At 51.1% G+C, this 19,731-nt stretch overlaps 1 protein-coding gene across 1 annotated transcript in view; it reads left to right on the forward strand.

Annotated features, from left to right (window-relative positions):
• MYO18B (myosin XVIIIB) overlaps positions 1 to 19,731 on the forward strand; it is a 223,757-nt gene that overhangs the window by 69,495 nt on the left and 134,531 nt on the right. The window contains exons 19-22 of the mRNA XM_070769757.1: positions 2,055 to 2,238; positions 3,017 to 3,239; positions 6,979 to 7,088; positions 16,820 to 16,885. Coding sequence (XP_070625858.1) covers positions 2,055 to 2,238; positions 3,017 to 3,239; positions 6,979 to 7,088; positions 16,820 to 16,885 — 583 coding nt within the window. The remainder of the gene's footprint in view (positions 1 to 2,054; positions 2,239 to 3,016; positions 3,240 to 6,978; positions 7,089 to 16,819; positions 16,886 to 19,731) is intronic.

Below are 19,731 nucleotides of genomic sequence, written 5' to 3' on the forward strand. Positions count from 1 at the left end.
CTGTGCTGTGTCTTTTTTTTTTTTTTGGCTCAAGGAAGTCTTAGCTCACTGTCCTTTTATTTTATTTTTTTTAATTTTATTTTATTTTTAAACTTTACAATATTGTGTTAGTTATGCAGATCTAGTTCCCTGACTAGGGATCGAACCCAGGCCTCCTGCATAGGGAGCAATGAGTCTTAGCCACTGGGCCACCAGGGAAGTTTCTATAAGGGTCTTTTTAATCCTTAAAACAATTGTATCCCTAGCCCCATTTTATAAATGAGAAAACTGAGGCCCCAGGAGGCGAAGTGGTTCACCTTTGACCACATAACAAAAGAGTAGCAGAGTCAGAATACAATTTGGGTCTAAGTGATCCTTGGAAGGCATTCTCAGAGCTGGATAGTCAGCGTTGATTGGAAAAATCTAGTGGGGGCTCAGGGAAACAGCTCCCAGAGAGAGATCTAGTCAGAGGATGGGGCAGAAGGAGAGTAACAAGCACATGGAGTGCTGTAGGGGGAGCCGGGGGACCTGAGTCTAGGCCAGCCCAGCCCCGTGCCCCCCTGGGTGACTGGGCAGCCCCTTTCCTTCTCTGCAACCTCAGGGTTTTTGGGTGAGGCCACATTGCACAGCTCTGGAGTCAGGCAGATGCTCAGGTTCTGCTTTTGCCTTTTTCAAGCTGCATGACCTGGGCCTCAGTTTCACAGTCTGAGAAGTGGGAATGATGCTGCCAAGCTTACAAGTGTGATGTAAGGCTTTGGTGACATAACAGAGTGGATGGCTTGTTAAGGAACCTGGTTCATGGTTACCCCTCAACACACATCTTGTGGCCTCCTTGTAAATCCCCCTGCTGCTCAGAAACCCTCAAGCTGAGTGAGGGGTATAGAGTTGGGGAAGGGCAGGCACACCTTGGTTAGCCAGGTGGCCTGGTGAGTGTGGAACCTTCTGGGACAAGGAGCAGCGTGTGCTCACGAGTAGGAGTATGGCAGGTGTGGCAGTAAATCCCAGCAGGGTGTCTTGCAGGCTTGAGAGCCACGGGTTGGTGGGTTTGAGGGCAGACAGCGCTTCTTCTTGGCCCGTGGTTCTGCAGTCAGGATCCCGATTCACCAGGACTGCTTGTGTAGCACTGTGATTCCTGGGCCCCTCTAGTCTCTCGGGGATGCTGGGGGGTTCCCGGGAGGTGCTTGTGCTCACTGAACCTTTGTGCCGTGTATCGGGGGGTCCCGAGAGGACCCGTGACTGCCCCAGGCCACACTGCACACTGCAGACCAGAGGTCGGGTCTCCCAGCGCCACTGATGGGGCCATCTTCATGCAGGGTCAGGGCTGTGGGCACCACCTCCTCTCCCTGTACCAGGCAGGGTGCCCACGGCCTGCCTTCTCAGGGCTCCCGCCTCCAGGGAGCTCTCCAGGCTGTCTCCCCAGACTTCTGTTGCAACCCGAGCATCTTTGCGCCATTGTCAGTCTGTGTGCTCCGCAAGGCATGGAACTGCTTTTAGCAACCTCCGTGCATCTGGCGAGACTCATTTTCTTAATGGCTGTGTAGTCAGTTGGGCCCAGAGTGGGGATGGATAAGAGTCTTGAGGGCTGGTCTGGGTGGGGCCTGGATTTGCAGGGGAGTCGCCCACAGGCTTATAGTGGAGGGGAGAGGCCAGGGCAGCCAGAGAGCCTGAGGCCTTCCCTGGGTCCCAGCTTCATCCTGGGGCTCGGTAGGGTCTCCTTGGTGCTCAAACTGTCTGTTGGACAGACTAAGCACCTGCTTTGCTCAGACCAGTTCTAGAGATAACCGAGGTGATTTTACCCTCTAAGAAAGTGCTGGCTGTGCAGAGTTCCTGCAGGTATGTAAGTGACGGGAACATCCAATAGAAGGAAGATGCTCTGAGGTTAGGAGAGGGAGAGAGGCATGGAGGAAGATGCTGGCATTTGTCCTTGAACAAAGGATCATCTGGGAGAAGGGACTATGAACAGACTTGGCAGCTAGGACATGGTTTCAGGAAACAGATGTCCAGAGGCAAGAGGGTCCCCTTTGTTTGCCCCCAAACCCCTGAAGCCCCTCTCTCTCTCCCCGCCTACCTGCCAGGGAGGAGCTGAGGACCCTGTTCCAGTCCCGGGCCAAGCTGTCCCCCGTGTGCCGGGCCGTGGCCGGCCTGGAGGGCACCTCCCAGCAGGCCCAGCAGCGGAGCTGCGCGGTGCGGAGGACGTTCGCCAGCAGCCTGGCCGCGGTGAAGAGGAAAGCCCCCTGCTCCCAGATCAAGCTGCAGATGGTGAGCGGGGCCCTGTTCTCATGGGGTGGGAGCCCCCCCACCCGCCCCCAGGGCGAGTTATCCAGGCGCACCAGCTCTGAGCTCTCCAGCAGGCCTGAAGGGACAGGCAGCCAACCCCCCACACTCCACCGAGGAAGAAGCTGAGGCTCAGGGCAGCACAGTGACCCGTCCCAGTCTGAGGCCTAAGCCTCAGCTCCTTGGTCTCATTTGAGCAGCTTCAGGAAGTTGGCAGGAAACAGGTCGCCTTCCTGACCAAGGTGACAAGCATCGCAGCCAGCCCTGTTCTGCCCACTTCCCCTCTCCCCTCTCAAAGGCCGGCGTGCCCACCTCCAGGCTCCCCTAGAGAGGGCAGCTGGACCCAACCCTGGTGTGAAGATGCCACCTGGACACAGTAATCCAGTAACAAGACATTAGGCTAAGCTTAGGTGGGTGGGACATGGGAAGGAGGGCTTGAGGAGCCGACTCGTAGCATCTTATCCTGGAAAAGCCCCCAGCCAAGGTTCTGGGCTCTAGTTTTCTTCTTGGGTGACTGGCCCCCTCTGCTTGGGGCCACTCTTTTGTCCTCTCCATGTCCCAGTTTTTCCATCTATGATAATAAGGATAATTATAGAGGTCCTTTATTTCTCATGAGTACAAATTGGGCCATGGATAAGAGGCCCTTGTGGTAGGACATAGGGGCCTCCAGAGATGCCCAGACCAGACTGAATGTATGTTTGGGGAGTGTCCAGACCCTTGTCGGTCTCACTCTGGCCCTGACCCCATCTCTTCTTGGTCCTAGGACGCATTGATCAGCGTGATCAGACGCTCTCAGTTACACTTCATCCATTGCCTGGTGCCGAGCGCAGCGGTGGAGAGCAGAGGCGTCCAGGGGTCTCCGACTCCACCACAGCCTGGTGGAGACAAGCCTGAGGCAGGCAGGTCCCTGCCCTTGGACATCCCCGCGCTGAGGGTGCAGCTTGCAGGATCCTACATTTTGGAGGCGCTGCGTCTGCACAGAGCAGGTGAGAGGCGAGCAGGGAGCAAGCACCTTGTCGCTAACTCCTGGGACTTGCTCTTTGAGCCTAAAGTCTAACCATTCCTGAACTAGTTGTGCACTCCTGGAAGGCAGGGCTTCCCTGGTGGCTCAGTGGTAAAAAAAAATCCGCCTGCAATGCAGGAGATGGAAGTTCAATCCCTGAGTCAGGATACCCCCTGGAGGAGGGTATGGCAATCCACTCCAGTATTCTTGCCTGGAGAATCCCAGGGACAGAGGAGCTTGGTCGGCTACAGTCCATGGGGTGGCAAAAGAGTTGGACACAACTGAGCGACTCAACAACTTTAACGACCTGGAAGGCTTGGAGTGTGTCTTGCCCGTCTTCCTTTTCAACAACAAACATCTTAGGAGCATCTGCCTTGGAATTGAGGGTGAAATTTTTTCAGTCATTAATATTTGGCCTTCAGGATGCTCAGCCTGGTTTGGGAGATCCGTATGGAAACAGGTGATGATTGTATGATGTGACCAGGGCATGTGTCACGCAGGGATGTGGGAGGTACCATGCCCATTGGAGGTAACATCTTCGTTGAGTCTTAGAAGAAAGCAACTGCTCACCTCTGGGTGGTGCAGGGAGAGGGAAAGCTTGGTCAAAGGAGCACTGTGTGCAGAGGCAGGGAGGTGTGGGAGAGCCTGGGTTTCCAGGTTCACAATGAGTGAACCTGGGTGGATGTGGGAGAGGAGGGGTGGACCCACCGGGGAGGCTTAACCCCATCTTTGGAAGACTGGCTTTCCCCAGTCCAGCTGAAGAGGTGATGGGCATGATGGGGGAGGAGGGGTTTCCATTAAAGAAATAAAGTTTTAGGCCCATATTTTAGAAAGTAGGCATGCACCAGGGTCCCCCCATTAGCTCTTCTTCTGAGCTGAGTTTGATCTGAAATTTTCCCATTCTTTTCTGTCTCTGAGACCCCATTGGCCACCCTGTGGATTTGCCTCCCTGACAGGAACAGCTCAGGCGAAGTCAGGGGATGGGGTGGCTGGGGCTGATGGGAGTCTAGGTGGGCCCCCACTTGTTTAATATTTCCTCGGTCACTGCCCCCCTAGCTTGTGGTCACTGCCCTGTCTCCTCCCACGGCACTCATACTGAGTCCTGGGCGCGAGGTGCTGGGCAGAGAAGCCGGGAGCAGCCGGCAGCAACCATGAACCGCTCGCTTCCCCCAGCATCGCATTGATTTCCCCTCCTGTCTGCACAACCGCAGGCATAGGAAGACAGACACTGTCACAGGGAAGCGTGAGCCAGTCACAGCCCAGGCCGCTCGATTGCGCCTGGCTGGCAGGAGGTTAGAGCCTTTGCACGTAGGCGCGGTCAGCAAGTCCCCTTCCTCCCTGTGTGTCCACCCTCTGCCGTCTCAGGGCCCAACTCAGGAAGGGCTTCCAACTCCGTGAAGGGTTGAAGCCTCCTGCCAGTTTCTGCTTCCGAGACCTGGTTCGTTTCCTCATTGTTTTCTGCTCTGAGTCACTTCTGTCTCTCTCACACCATGTGAGAAATATTTACTTGCATACAAAGATCCATACATAGTTATTGATGTCACAGATTTACGATTTGGACTGTGTGTGTGTGTAACAGATACACAAGCAGGCCTTGTTCTGTTGTGCTTAGAGCACAGTTGTTGGTTTTTTTTTCATAAATTGAAGGTGTGTGGTAACCCTGTTTCATGCCAGTCTGTAGGTGCCACTTTTTCCAACAGCATTTGCTCATTTTGCATCTCTGTGTCACATTTGGTCATTCTTGCAGTATTTCTAACCCTCCACCCACAAAAACTTACAACTTGATGAAGGCTGAGATGATGGTTAGTATTTTTTATTCAGTAATACATTTTTTAAATGAAGGTCTGCACATGGTTTTTTAGATATAATGCTATTGCCCACGTAATAAACTATGGTATAGGATAAATTTAACTTTTATGTGCACTGAGAAAGCAAAAAAGTTTTATGACATTTGATTTGTTGCAGTGGTCTGGAACCGAGCCCACAGTGTCTCTGAGATGTGCCTGTATGCATAGACACAGGCACACACGAGGCACATACGCAGAGGCTGTTTCCTGGGCGCTTCAGATGCTCGGGCACCATGTGGTCACACACACTCAGTGGTGGTGTTCTCACAGAGCGCTTAGCACAGAGCCCGGCAGACAGTAAATGCTCACCACATGTCACATGCGGGGCAGCCTGGTGGGCACAGCCCAGACTCTGGAGCCGGTTGGCCTGTGCGTGGTCGTGGTCGACACTGTCAGGCCTCTAGGTCGTGCCTCCCTTTCCCGTCCTGTAGCAGCTCAGGTTTCAGAGAGCCGTTAAGTGGGATGGTGAATTAGTAAGGGAATGAGAAAAGTGCCTGGACATGGCCAAGTGCTCAAAACACGTTAGCTTCTTTTCCTGTAATCATTATTGGATTTAATCCTTGTCATGACTGTGTGACAAGAGATCTTAGCACATTATTGACCAGGGGATTTTTGCAGAAACTAATGCCCCTGGCTGGCGATTTGTTATGTAAATGAATAGTGAAACACTCTGGTCAATAACAGTTGGGTAACCAAAGACATATTAATACGTCTCTGGTCAATAAGTTGTTATTACTCTCATTGAACAACTGAAGAACTTGAATCTCAAAGAAACAAGAGTCATCTGTCACTGGTCAGAGGGCTAACCAGGGCAGATAGGAGATGTGAACCCATGTCTGACTCACAACGGCAGCCTGATAACCCCCCAGCCTCCAGGTCTCTGTGTGGTCAGCCTTGAGGTCTGGAATGTGCGTTTAGGTCCCTTGGGCACCTGGTCCCTGCTCATCTCTCAACAGAGGGGCCCCACTGTTGGTTCCTCTCTGCTGGATTAGTGACTGTCGCTGCCTACATTTATCTCCCCAGTCCTCGCCAGGCCAGAGTCATCTTGCTATTCAGATCCTGGCTTCTGTCATTCTCCATCACATCATCTTGTTTGGGTTTGTCTCCCCGCAGGGAGAGTTACGATCCATGTCACTCTGCGCCCCGTGACTTGCTCTGGTCCTCAGTGTCCTCGTCTATATGACAGGAGAGCAACATAGGCCCCAGGGTCTCTGCGAAAAGGACGCTGTTATCCTAGTGTCTTACACACATGAGCACTCTGTGAATGGTGTCACCGCGACTGGGACAGACCTCTTTCCTGCTCTGCCTGGACTTCCTTCCACACAAAACCCTCTCGCAGACTCTCACAGCCCCTCAGAGGCCAGCTCGAACATCACGTTCTCTCAGTAGCTTTTCAGTTTCCACACAGAAGGGTGCAGCTGTGTGCATCCTACTGTAGATTTAAAAGAACCCTTAGCTATGGCCTGATGCAGTGTTTCCCACGCGCAGTCTGTGGGGGGTAAAACCTTAGATCAAAACATTTTCCCATGGTCCAGCAACTTCGGAGAACTCTGGGTTAAGTCAAGCTAATCAGGCATCGTCCCTGCAGAGGTTCTGGAGCCTTTGACTTTGGTGTTGATACACATCACGACCTTCCAAGAGGCGGAGGAGGGGGCAGCTTTTTCAGGCTTCAGTGGAGCCTCTTACAGGGTCTGTGTTCTGGGGAATGCATTTGGCAAATGCTGATGGAACCCAGTGTCTTATATTAGCAAACAGGGAAACTGAGGCCCCAAGAAGTGAGTGCACACAGCAGGTAAGTAGCAAGGCTGGTAGTAGACCCCTGGGCCAGGCGTCTCACTCAGATTCTTTGTTCTTCTCCTGCTCCCCACACCCCAGGCTACGCTGACCACATGGGGCTCACTCAGTTCCGCCGAAGATTCCAGGTGCTGGACCCTGCGCTTGTGAAGGAGCTCATATCAGCCCCCGAAGGAGTGGACGAGAGGAAGGTACATGGACCTGGGGGTGGGGGATGGGGGTAGGGTGGAGGTGTGGAGGCGCCGATGCTTCTGCTCTGCAGAGGATAGCCCGGGGGCAGCTGGGGCAGCTGGGATCTGAGAGTTGGGTCTCGGGGGCAGAGATGAGGATGTCCTGACGTTTGACCCGCACCCCTACTCCAGACCATGCCCCCTGCAGTGTCACTTACAACACTGCCCATCACAGAATGGTCCTTCTGAAACCCTGCCAGAGGGAGTGCAGAAAAAGAATTAGAACCACGGGAAGAGTAGGTCCCAGGTAGGAGGCTCCCAGCAGGGTGGAAGGTCATCATTCCTATAGGGAGTTGCGCCCTGAGAGTCTGTGAAAAGAGGGCTTGTGGTCCCAAACACTCCCCTCAGGGCCTTTGCACAGAGGGCTGTCGCCTCTCCCCAGTCCTGGCCAGGCCAGTGTCATCTTGCTGTTCAGATCTTGCTTGTGTTATTCTCCATCGCATCTTCTTGTTTAAACATTTGTGTAGCACTTAGCCATGTCTGAAATAACATTTTTTGGGGGGACTGTGTGTTTTCGGGCTCAGAGTAAGTGCTTAATAAATTGCCTGTCGGATGAATGAATGAAGACACGTACCTAACCTTGTGTTGCTGCCCCTGTATGTCTCCTTTCTCCATCTCTACATAAACTTCTGGAGCCAGAAGTCTTCACTCCTAGTGCAAAATCCCCAGTAAATGTTTCTGTTGAGAACAGCCACCGGCTGATCAATGATGACAGAGCTCTTGACAGTTTGCAAAGCCCTAGTGCATCCTCACAACAGCCCTGCAAAATGAGCCATCGCGCCTCTTTTGTGAATGCTGAAACGTGGGCTCGTAGAGGTGACTGATTGCCTTGAGGCCACACAGCCAAGCATTCGTGGGTTTTGCCCTTGAACTCAAGTTTCTTGATTGCATGAAGGGTCGTTAGGAAAGCATGGGCTCAAGTCACACAGCCCTGCAGTTGACTCCCAGTTGGGACTGTGTGAACTTAGATGAGTTAGTCCATCTTTCTGCCTCAGTTTCCTGATTTGTGAAATGTGAACAGTGATAACACCAACCTCAGTGGAGCGTCCAGTGGATTGTACGTAGTAGTGTAATGATGTGCTTGATGCAGGGCCCGGCATATAGTAAGGGCTCATTATGTATGAACTGTGATGGTCACTGTCATCGTCATCACCGTCTTCCAAGGCCAGAGAGGTGGCAGCCAGGCCACGCAGACTCTGCATTCGCAGCTGTGTTGAAACTCCCCTCCAGTGAGTGCGCCCGTCGCACCTGACCTCTCAGCCTGGAATCCTCAGTCAGTGAGTCGCAAGGCGAGAAGAGCCAGCAGCGGAGGCACAAGTCTTCAGCCCTTTCTTGGCTGTCCTCTGCAGCAGGAACCAGGGCACAGGCTCCCTCCCTCAGACGCAGCGGCATTTCTCAGGGCGCTCCTGCGTCCACCCCCGGGGAGGGGACCTCAGACCCCAGCTGGTGTGGCGCGGGGCTGTCCCCTCCCTGGGGGGCATCCCACTGTGGAAACCACGAAATTGCCTGGCTCAGTGCCACCAGCCACTGTGGACCAAGCTTCATCGGGGTTCCTTATCCTTGGTTGCCCCCACCCCCCAGTCTTGATCTCCATCCAGAGCATCTGGACTGGAGCCACCGAAAGGGGCTTGGGCTCCTCTGCTGTTGAAGGCAGTGCAGAAGTGGGGCGTGGGGGAGTTTTCGGCGGGGGCGGGGGGAGCATATGGAAGCGTTTCTATTCTGGACGACTCAGCAGTTCTCTCGTAGCCAGACCAAAACCACCTCCACACACACACGCTGGAGGCCTCGGAAAGTGGAAAATTACAAGCAGAATGGACTGGGGAGTTTTCGCTTCTTGTTCTTCTTCTTCTTCTTTTTTTTTTTTTTATTTGCTCACAAATTTCATTTGCTGCAGCATAGGATTTTGGTAGCAACAAAAGGAAATGCCAGCCTGCCTCTTATGAAAAAGCTGATAAATATTCATCTGCCAAGCAGCACGATACACCATGAATTATACATGAACACGTGCTTGGGTGGGCAAACTGTCAGCCTCTGTGTGCAAAGCATTTAAGACCTCAGGATTTAATAAGACAAGCCTGACAGATAGGAAAGGTCAATATTGTCATTAGACGCTAGACGGCAGCAGAGGGAATTCACTGGCAGGGTGTGAGCCAGGCCTCGGCACGTCCCCCGTGTGCCTAGCGTGCACGTGGTGCTTAAACCAGGCCCTCTCCCAGTGAAGTACTCTCGTTTGGAGGGTCCCTGCTGGATTTTGTGCTCCTGAAACAAAAATAGCATATGCCTTTTTTTTTTTTTTAACTGCAGATGCACAAACTCTCATCACAAAGTATCAGGTGTAATGTGAAAAGGTTCCCTACCGACTTTCACTCTGAAACAGCCCTCAATTGATAAAGCCTCCCTGCTCTTGGAATTATCCCCATTTCACAGCAGAAGCAACTGAGGCTCCCAACCCCAGCCAGGCCATGGGGCAGTGGTAGAGCCGGGATTTGAACCCAGGCTCTCAAACTCCTCACACAGGGCTCTTTACTATGTATTATGGTAAAATATACATAACATAAAACTTACCACCTTAACCCATTTTTAAGCATACAGTTTAGTGGCCGTAAGTGCATTCATTGTGTAACCATCACGGCCCTCCAGCTCCAGAACTCCTTTCATTTTCCAAAACTGGAACCGTCCCCGTGAAACACTGCGCCCCCATCCTGCCTCCCAGCCAGGCCTTGGCAGCCACCGTTCTGCTTTCTGTCTCCGTGAATCTGGCTGCTCCAGGAGCCGCATATAGGTGGACTCATACAATGCTTGTCCTTTGTGACTGGCTGATGGCACTTAGCATGATGTCCCCAGGGCTCACCACGTAGTGGCACCTGCCAGAATTCCCTTCCCTTGAAGGCTGACTTGGATCCTTGTGTGCAGCGTTTTGTGTATCCATCCTCTTGTCAGTGGCCACTTGGGCTCTTGCCACCGTTTGGCTGTTGTGAATGACCCTGCTGTGAACACAGTGTACAGATGCCTCTTTTGAGACCCTGTTTTTTGATTCCCTTGGGTACATCCTCAAAGTGGAACTGCTGGATCATATGGTAATACTATATTTAATTTTTTGAGGAACCTCCAAACTGTTTTCCATAATGGCTGGACCATTTTCTATTCCCTTCAACAGTGCATGAGGGTTGCAGTTTCTCCACATCTTGCCAACATTTGTTATTTTCTGGGGTGTTTTTTGTAGTCACCCTTTCGGGTGTGAGGTGGTATCTCATTGTCGTTTCGGCTTGCAGTCCCCTGATGGCCAGGGCTGGTGAGCATCTTTTCACGTTCACACAGGACTTTGGAATGGAAGCCGTTTGACGACAGGCAGAGTATTTGGTGAAGATTTACACAGAACATGCCATCATGATGTTAAAATAATTATTATCGATTCCATCCAGCTGTCACCAAGTGCCTGCCTTGCACCAGGCCCTGTGCTAGCCACCAGAGAGACGAGGATGAACAGAAGACAATCTCCTGAGGAAGAAGGATGAAAATTAGCAATTCCTAGACAGAGACGGGGCTCTGGGAGGTCCCAGGGAACACCTCTAAAGCTTCTGATATTTGCAGCAGGGGTTGAGGGTAGGACATACAGGGAAGTCAGAGCAAGTGATGATTGAATAGAGCTTTCTGGAACAGTTTGGAGGAATCAAGTAAGAGAAAGAGTGCAGGGCAAGCCACATTGGGGTCGGCAGGTGCAGAGGTCCAGAGTCAGATCCAGATCCAGTGTGGCTGGCGCATAAATGCTGCCAGGTAGAAGAAAAGGGTCTGAGGATGTTGGTCATCGTCAGCAGGGGCAGAGACTAGTGGTCATCAGGTTCATCAGGTGGTCAGTGATGGCAGACCGGAAGGTTATCAGCAAGGGCATGGCATCAAAGACCAGATCTTTATTATTTGAACTTGCTTAAGCAAAATTACGAAGGAAGTCAAATCTACTCTGCCCATCCCCTGGTCCTTTCTAGGGAGCAGTGGCCTCACGCTGACCTCGACCATTGAGGATGCCTCTGTCTCTTCTAGACACCCAGGCACGTGCTCAGGTCTCCAAAATGACCATCTCACCCTCTAATCATGGTGGGTTCTTCTCCTCTCTCCCAGGCTTTCCCATCTGGCTAAGAGTATGCCTTAACCTACACTGAAGGCCTCCCAGAGTGACCGTGAGGGGGTCTCAGAAAGGTTACTGGAAGAGCTTGTTAGGTTCACATCGGCTTTGTGATTCTGGTCCCTTATCTCTTTGCTGCTGAGGCAGGAGTTTCCAGGTCTCCCTGATGGATGACAGGAAACCCCCGGTCCCCTCTTCCCTTCAGAGTGTCCACAGTGAGGATTGATTCTAGCCACCAAATCTCTGTCCCCGGGGACTTGATCTGAACATAATTATGGCATGCCTGTCTTCTCAAAGGCAGCCACCCTTGTTCCATCTCAGACCACGGTGGATACTCCTGATTTCCTCTGAACTTGTCCCCGAGTCCTTTTCTGTTTTGGAGAGGTTCCCATGAGCCTGTGTCTGGGGGCCTTGGGTAGGGAGAGAGGAAGAGAGGAAGCTGTCCATTCTGAGGGTGCCAAATGACTTTTTCAGGGCCTCCCGTGGCCTTGTGTTTGTGTGCATGCGTGCTCAGTCACTCAGTCGTGTCCACTCTTTTTCACTTCCATGGACTGTAGCCCACCAGGCTCCTCTGTCCATGGGATTCTCCAGGCAAGAATACTGGAGTGGGTTGTCATTTCCTCCTCCAGGAGATCTTCCTGACCCAGGGATCGAAGCTGTGTCTTCTGCATCGGCAGGTGAATTCTTTACCACTGAGCCACCTAGTAAGCCCTCCCATAGCCTTAGCCTTAGCCCTCTGGAATTTATTCATCATTTTTGACTTTCTCACTTGGCCATCTTCTTCCAGTTTGGGTCTACTGTTTTAATGATTCTGCTTGTTTTCTGTTTAGTGTTAACCAACCCAGTTATACAAATATGTGTGTTTTTTATTTATATGTTTGTTCATATTGCTTGTGCTTCGTGCCAGACATACTATTTATAATCATGAAACTATAGAGTTAAAGAACAGAGACGTAGTCCTAACCCTTATGGAATGTTTTCATCAGCGTGTAAAAGTTTTGGTGTTTAAAAGCATGTGGTTTAGAGACAGACTTGGGTTCAAATCCTGGTTTCCGCCATCTCTCTTTCCATTTATCTGTGCCCCTTGAGGCTTGATAGCTGTATGACCAGGGGCAGTGTATGACAGGGCATAACAGTGCCTGGCACATAGTGGGTACCCAACGTATGGCAGCCATTGGCCACGGTGTGGGTTTCCTAGAGGAGGTGCGGTCCTGACAGCAGGGTGATAGGGAGAGCGTCCATTCCCACAGCCCTGGGTCCCTGCATCGTGCGACCTGTGGAGGGGTGAGTAGGGAGCCCTTCCCGGCCATGGCCCTTTGTGGTTCCTGGAGTCTTCTGCAGCCGGTCTGGCATGTACAGCTTGATGTGAGATGCCAGACTGTGCTTTGCTGGGGGGAGGGAGGCATCCTCACTAAATATTGGAGAGAAACCTCCGTGCACAGTTGGAGGACACGGGGACCGTGTCATTAGAGGCTGAGTTGGGCCTCTCCCGGGTACATTCAGGGCCTAGCAGTCTGAGCCCAGAGTGGTGGAGGTTGAGGGTGTGTCATCACTCCACAGTGCCCCCAAGGAGCTTATAACCTCAGAACCTCCGCCACCTACTCGTCCTTATGGAGACTCACCACGTGCCAGACATGTGAGCTAATTAAGCCCGTTGTGTGCCTTGTGAGAGCTGTCTGGAAGTCTTTTTTAAGGCCAGCATCTACACCCCCAGAGGGTTTCCTGCGACTGATTTTGGGGGTTTGTTCCTTGAACATAGGTCACTTTCTAATTTCTTTGCATGTCTTGTAATTTTCTCTTGGAAACCGGACATTTTCAATAATAAAATATTGCGTGTGTAGATCCCAACCTTTTCCCAATTAGTAACTTAATATTAAGGACTAGATTTATGGAGTCTGTCTCCCCTGTGGTGTGAGACTGCTACTGTCTCTGTTCACTTCCTAAAAATTCTTGTTTTTATTAGAAATTGTGGATTCTCAAGGGTTGACCCCGTGCCAGCACAGCTGAGTGGTCAGCAGAGGTTGGGGTCAAACATCTTGAATGTGTGACCTTTTATCTGATTTGTACAGTGATTTTACGGCGCTCTGTGTGGTTTGGAAGGTGCATCCAGCATTCAGGCATTTGTAGTTGTGCCACAGATTTTACTTTCTGTGTGGCTCTTCTCCGTATTTTCCGCCTGTGCATGTGGCCTTATATTTGGGTAGGAATGTATAAGTGCCTCAGCCCCCTCCATCCGCCAAGTCCTTCCTGTGCGTGTGGATAGCTTTCCAGATGGCCAGGAACGTATGGGGCATGGTTATCACAGCCGACTGTGACCATCCCATTCCCAGTATCTCCTTGTTAGAGGAACCTGGCTAATTACGGCCCCACTGCTTGCCCCTCCCAGAAAACAGTCTTAGGCTAGCTGCGCCACTGACCTTCTCCACTCGTTTGGTGCCAAGATCACTTCCTGTTTCTGATGATGGTTCTGGGTGTGGGATTTCTGCTCACTTTCTCCCTGTATGTGAACCCCTTCTGGCAGCAAAGCAGCTAGTTTTCATTGCTTGCCTCACCCCAGTGGGACCCCTGCAGTGACAGAGCCTGGTGGGAGTGGAAGGGTCTTGATTGCAGTTACCACAAACTTCCCACCATTATTAAAGGCCCAGAAGTTTCTCTTGAATAAATGCTTCTCAGTTTTTACTTTGTTTTCCTCTTGTGCAGAGAGGAAAAAAACGTTTTCTGGATATGTTGTGTTTTTTTGCATTTTGCTGCCTGTAGCTCCCTGGGAGCAATTTTGGCTAAAATGCAATATTAAGTGAAACCACTGAGTTTTTGGAGGGGACGCTATGGAATGTTCTTCTCAGAGGTCAGAGAAGGAAACTTCCCCCCAGGTTACAGCCTTGGTCTGGACTTTTAATAAGCATTTTCTTTTGTGTGTGTGTTTTGGGAAGTTTTCTGTGATGCTATGATCCATGGAATTGAAACTCATCTGCCAACTTACTCTGTCTCAGAATACCTTTTTCTTGGTGGGATGTCACAATGACTTTTCTGACAATTTATTCTGTAGATAAAAACCAGTGGGTGATTTTCAGTGAATGGGAAGTCCAAGAGGGCTGGTGTGGGGGTGGATGGAGCAGGAGGGGAATTGGAGTCACAAAGGGACCAAGCTGGACCTGCATTTGTCCGAGGGTACAGAGCTCTTGACAGGATTGCTCCAGAGCCTGCAGCCTCTGTGACAAGAGGAAAGAGAAAGTGTTAGTCACTCAGTCATGTCTGACTCTCTGTGACCCCTTGGACTGGGGCCCGCCAGGCTTCTCTGTCCATGGGATTCTCCAGGCAGGAATACTGGAGTGGGTTGCCTTTCCCTTCTCCAGGGTATCTTCCTGACCCAGGGATGGAACCAGAGTCTCCCGCATTGCAGGCACATTTTTTACTGTCTGAGCCAGATTCCATTAAATGGCTGGCAGCCTGGCCAAGGCAGAGTCTAGGGATCTCAGGTGAATTTGTTTCTCCTGAAGGGGGCGTTGCCTTTCTCCCCACTCCCCCACTCCAACCTGCCCTGCTTCCACCCTCACTGGATCTCATCATATTTATCGAGCTCCTGCTGTATACCAGATGCGGTAGAGGAAACTGATGAATTAAACATGGACTTTCCCTCCCTCATCTAGGCCAGGAACACAGGGTTAGTGGCCATATTCGGGAGAGTCCGGCCGTCCCTGGCCAGTGGGTGAGAGGACAGGGCGCTGGGGTGGCTGCCACGGGGGTAAATTCCCCAGTGGCCTGAGGCCCTCTGCCCCTGGCCTGGGCCTGGGCAGCAGTCCAGACATGGCGGTTGCAGTGTGGCCTGACACACCCTGATTCGAATTTGGCTCGTGTAACTTATAACCTTGGGGAAATGCCTTCATTCTGTTTTGTTTTTGGTTTTTTAATATTTATTTGTTTGCCTGCTCCAGGTCTTAGTTTCAAACTCTTAGTTATGGTGGGTGGGATCTAGTTAGGGATCAAACTCGGGCCCCCTGCTTTGGGAGTGTGGAGTCTTAGCCACTGGACCACCAGGGAATTCTCTTCCTTCCATTTTTTAAAAATTGTGGCAAAATATACATAACATAAAATTTAGCATTTTAGAGATTTTTAAGTGTGCAGTTTAGCAATATTAAGTGTTTTCACACTCCTGTGTGGCCATCACCACCATCCATCTCTAGAACTCTTTCTTTCTGCAAGACTGAAATTCTGTACCCATTGACACTAACTTGCCATCCCCATCACCCCAGCCGCCGGCAGCCGTCATTCTATGGACACTTTCTATGAATTTGACTGCTCTAGGTATGTCATATAAGTGGAATGATATGGCATTTGTCCTTTTGTGACTGACTTATTTCACTAAATATAATGTCCTTAGGGTTCATCCTCGTTGTAGCTTGTTTCAGAATTCCCTTCCCCTTTAAACATGATTGATATTCTGTTGGGTATATACACCATGTTTTTGTTCATCCGTCCATCTGTTGATAGACACTTAGGTTGTTGTTCGGTCCCCACTCATGTCTGAGTCTTTGTGACCCCGTGGACTGTGGCATGCCAGGCTCCTCTGTCCTCCATTGACACCCAGAGTTTGCTCAGATTCGTGTCCATAGAGTTGGTGATGCTGTCTAACCATCTCATCCTCTGTTGCCCCCTTCTCCTGTTGCCTCAATCTTTCCCAGCATCAGGGTCTTTTCCATGAGTTGCCTCTTTGCATCAGATGGCCAGAGGATTGAAGCTTCAGCTTCAGCACCAATCCTCCCGGTGAATATTCAGGGTTGATTTCCTTTATGATTGACTGGTTTGATCTCTGTGCAGGCCAAGGGACTCTCAAGAGTCTTCTTCAGCACCACAATTCTAAAGCATCAGTTCTCCGGTGCTCAGCCTTCCTTATTGTCCAGCTGTCACATCTGTACAAGACTATGGAAAAACTATAGCTTTGACTGGACAGACCTTTATCAGCAAAGTGATGTCTCTGCTTTTCAATATGCTGTCTAGGTTCATCATAGCTTTCCTTCCAAGAACCAAGTGTCTCTTAATTCCATGGCTGTCGCCGCCACTGCGTTTAGTAACACTTAGGTTACTTCCACCTTTTGGCTACTGTGAATGATGCCAGTGTGAACTGAGTGTGTACAAGTATCTGTTCAAGTCCCTGCTTCCAGTTCTTTTGGGTATATATCCAGAAGTGGAATTTCTAGATTATATGGAAATTACGTGTTTCATTTTTTGAGGTTTCACCATGCTGTTTTCTGTAGCAGACACATCCTCCATTTGTTTTGCATCTGTGGTTCTCTCCTCCATGAAATGGGTATGCTAGTGTGACGACCCACCTGGGGCTGCCACGAGGGTGAAGCGAGATGGTGCCTGTGAAGGTCTCAGCAGGGTGACGGCACACAGTCAGTACCCAGCCCATGCCCATCTGTGCACTTTCCTGGGGAGGTGGAACTCTGTTAGCTCACAGACACGGGAGACATCTGCTCTCTCCGGGTGTCAGCCCTCCAGCAAGCTGACCATCCACCCTGGGAGTCTCCAGCCCGCCATCTGTCTTCCCCTCTAACTGTCCTCTCCTTCCCAGGCCGTGGCGCAGCTCCTGCAGACACTGGACCTGGAGAAGAAGGCCGTGGCCGTGGGGCACAGCCAGGTGAGTAGGGCCTTCGTTTGCCGTTCTACCCATGACATCAGGGACCCACATGAGACCTGACTCTTGTCCTCCTCAGCTTCTGCTACTTCTGTGTGTCTCCTTTTCCCGCAGCTGAATGCAGGGCTAGTGACTCTCTGCCCTCCTTATATGACAAGGCCGTTAAGATAAAATGTGGTAAGTGTGGGTGGAGAGACCATTGAGGACTATCATTTATTAGAGGTGACACTCTCAGGGACCTCAGCGGTCTGCAGAGTTCACATCTGGACCTTAGTAGAACTTTCTGAACCTCAGAAAGGCCCACTTTCACTCGAAGCCTTGCAGCTTTTACTTTGCAACCACATGTAACACAGCTGTAGTCTTAGGGATTAGCAGCAGTGAGTGAGAGGAGAGGGCATGAGAAGAAGGCGTAAAATTTCAGAGCTGAGGGACATAGATTTCTCCAAATGGGTGTTGGGCCAGCAGCCTTTCAGAAAAAGTTTAAACACTTAGAGAAGAATTTCATGGAGCCCTAACATGCTCAAGGCATCCTCAAAGTTTTCATGAGGGAACATACAGTGTTCAGGACTCCCCAGATGACCTGACCCTGGGGCCTTCAACCCACTTGTTTCAGTAGAAGACCCATTACCACCTCCCAGAGTGAGTGGGTCATAGTGTGGGGAGTGAGCTACAGAGTTTGTAGACTCAAGGACCAGGTGGTGGGAGGAGAGTGGGGACAACATTTAGGAATACAAGCTGGAGGCAGAGGAGACTAGAGGACCATCTCCCCACTTAGTTACCTTCTGAGTGATTAACGTCGTCCAGGAAACCCTTGTCAGTTGCTGCCATGTTCAGGTACCACGTACAGTGCTGGGGCAGGACCCTGGTTTCCAGAAGCCCATCCTGGGGGCACTGTTGGCCCTGAGTGCCTCTTATCAGAGTGAAGTGTCCTGCCCCATCACACCTCTTTCCTCAGAGAGCTCACAGTCATTCATGCCAGTCCTTGCCCCCTAGACACACCAGCCTCCACCACAGGCTTCTTGGTCCTCCTAAAGCCTGTGGTAGAAGCTGTTAGTCTGCTGTGGTCCCAACCTGACTGGTCCACAGGACGTTCTGTGGACATTTCCAGCAGAGGAGATAAAGCCATGGGTTACTGGGCCCCACCACAAGCCTGGTGCTGTGCTAAGCAACATCATATGTTATTCGTCTTTTCCCCTCACAGTCTCTGTTGACATGATTATAATATCCCTTCTTCACCAGGGAGGAAACTGTACCTCTGGGAAGTCAGCCCTTTTCCAGTTCCTCTCAGGATCCAGGAGCACAGCTCCCATGGAAATGTGTACCAGTCCAAAGCCCAAGTTCTCTTCCTTTTTTTTTTTTTTTGTCACACCACACGGCACATGGGATCTTAGTTCCCCAGCCAGGGATCAAACCCATGGCCCCTGCATTGGAAGCATGGAGTTTTAACCACTGGACTGCTAGGGAAGTCCTCCCACTTTCTTTTCAAAATGCTGTGGTTCTATTGTTTACTCATGGAAATATACAGCAAATTATTTAATCAGAGGAATTCTTCTTCAGCTCCAAGAACATCATCCTTTTAGACTAACAGCGGTTCTCAAGGTGTGATCCCTGGACCAGCTGCCTCAGCATCGCCCGAGAGCTTCCTGAAAACACACGTCCTCAGGCGCTGCCACCCCAGCCACACCACTGACTGTGAAATCCTGGAGCGGGAGCCCCACAGTCTGAGTTGTAACAGGCTCCCTAGGGGATCCGAGGACGTGCCTAGGTTGGAGAAGCCCGGTTCAGATCAGTGCCTAGTTACTTCATGAGTTTCACAGTCAGTCCTTCTGACCCCAGCAAGTAATGCAGAATAAGACAAAAAGAGCCAAATGAGAAGTCACTTCTCACAGTCTCAGGGCGGTGAGACGAAAGGTCTGCAAGCCAGAGCACCCCTGATGACGCAGGACGAATATCGAGTCATGCTTGGCGTTCACGAAGAAACCATCCAGAGCCTGTCAAAGTCCACGTGTCCTTTTGGAAGCCAGGTGTGGTGGCAGACTGCCATCTTTAAGGGCAGATGCAGGTCTCATGCTTTGTCAGATTCATTGCTTCATAGGTGGGAAGGCTGCGAATAGGAGAGAACAGACTGAGCTGGTCCACACTCAGGCCCCACCACTGCCTCAGAGTGCGAATGTGGAAGAGTGACGTCTCTCTGAGCCCAGTTCCCCCATCTCTAAAATGGACCCTCTGCTTTCTGCATCCCAAGTCGGCTGTGGGGATCAGTACATTGTCATTTGACAGGGGTGGTGTGTCATTGTTTGTGGTAGGCATTTGCCAGCAGGGGCAGGATGCTTGTCAAACAGGGTAACATTTTAATGTTTAAAGAATTGATCTCCTCTAATCTGGAAAATTTCCTTCTCCAGGGAATCTTCCCAACCCAGGGCTCGAACCTAGGTCTCCCGCATTCTAGACAGACGCTTTACCGTCTGAGCCACCAGGGAAGTGCCTATAATCTGGAAAATTACTAAGAGAGAATGGCTAATTTCTCAGGAGTATTAGACAGGAGAGCGATGGCCACATTAGATGTTGAAACCTGGCCTGCAGCACTTTGAGAGCAAAAGCAGTGTGCCTAACAGCGGCTCCCAGAGATCCCATTCGGAAGGGGATGTTGGGACATTGCACTCTGCTTGGGTCCAGTAGGCAGCTGGATCCACAAAGAGTGAATCACTTAGATTTTCCTTTGTGATTCTCGCCTCCAGTGCCTCACTGAGGCCTGTGCCGAGGGCCACGACATTTATGAAAAAGGTGGGATTCCACATGCCGTCAGCCTCCTGGACGGCGATGTGGTCTTAAAAGAGAAAAGAAAAGGA

The sequence above is a fragment of the Bos indicus genome, chromosome 17 (genome assembly GCF_029378745.1).
Source record: "Bos indicus isolate NIAB-ARS_2022 breed Sahiwal x Tharparkar chromosome 17, NIAB-ARS_B.indTharparkar_mat_pri_1.0, whole genome shotgun sequence".
In the NCBI taxonomy this organism is placed as follows: domain Eukaryota; kingdom Metazoa; phylum Chordata; class Mammalia; order Artiodactyla; family Bovidae; genus Bos; species Bos indicus.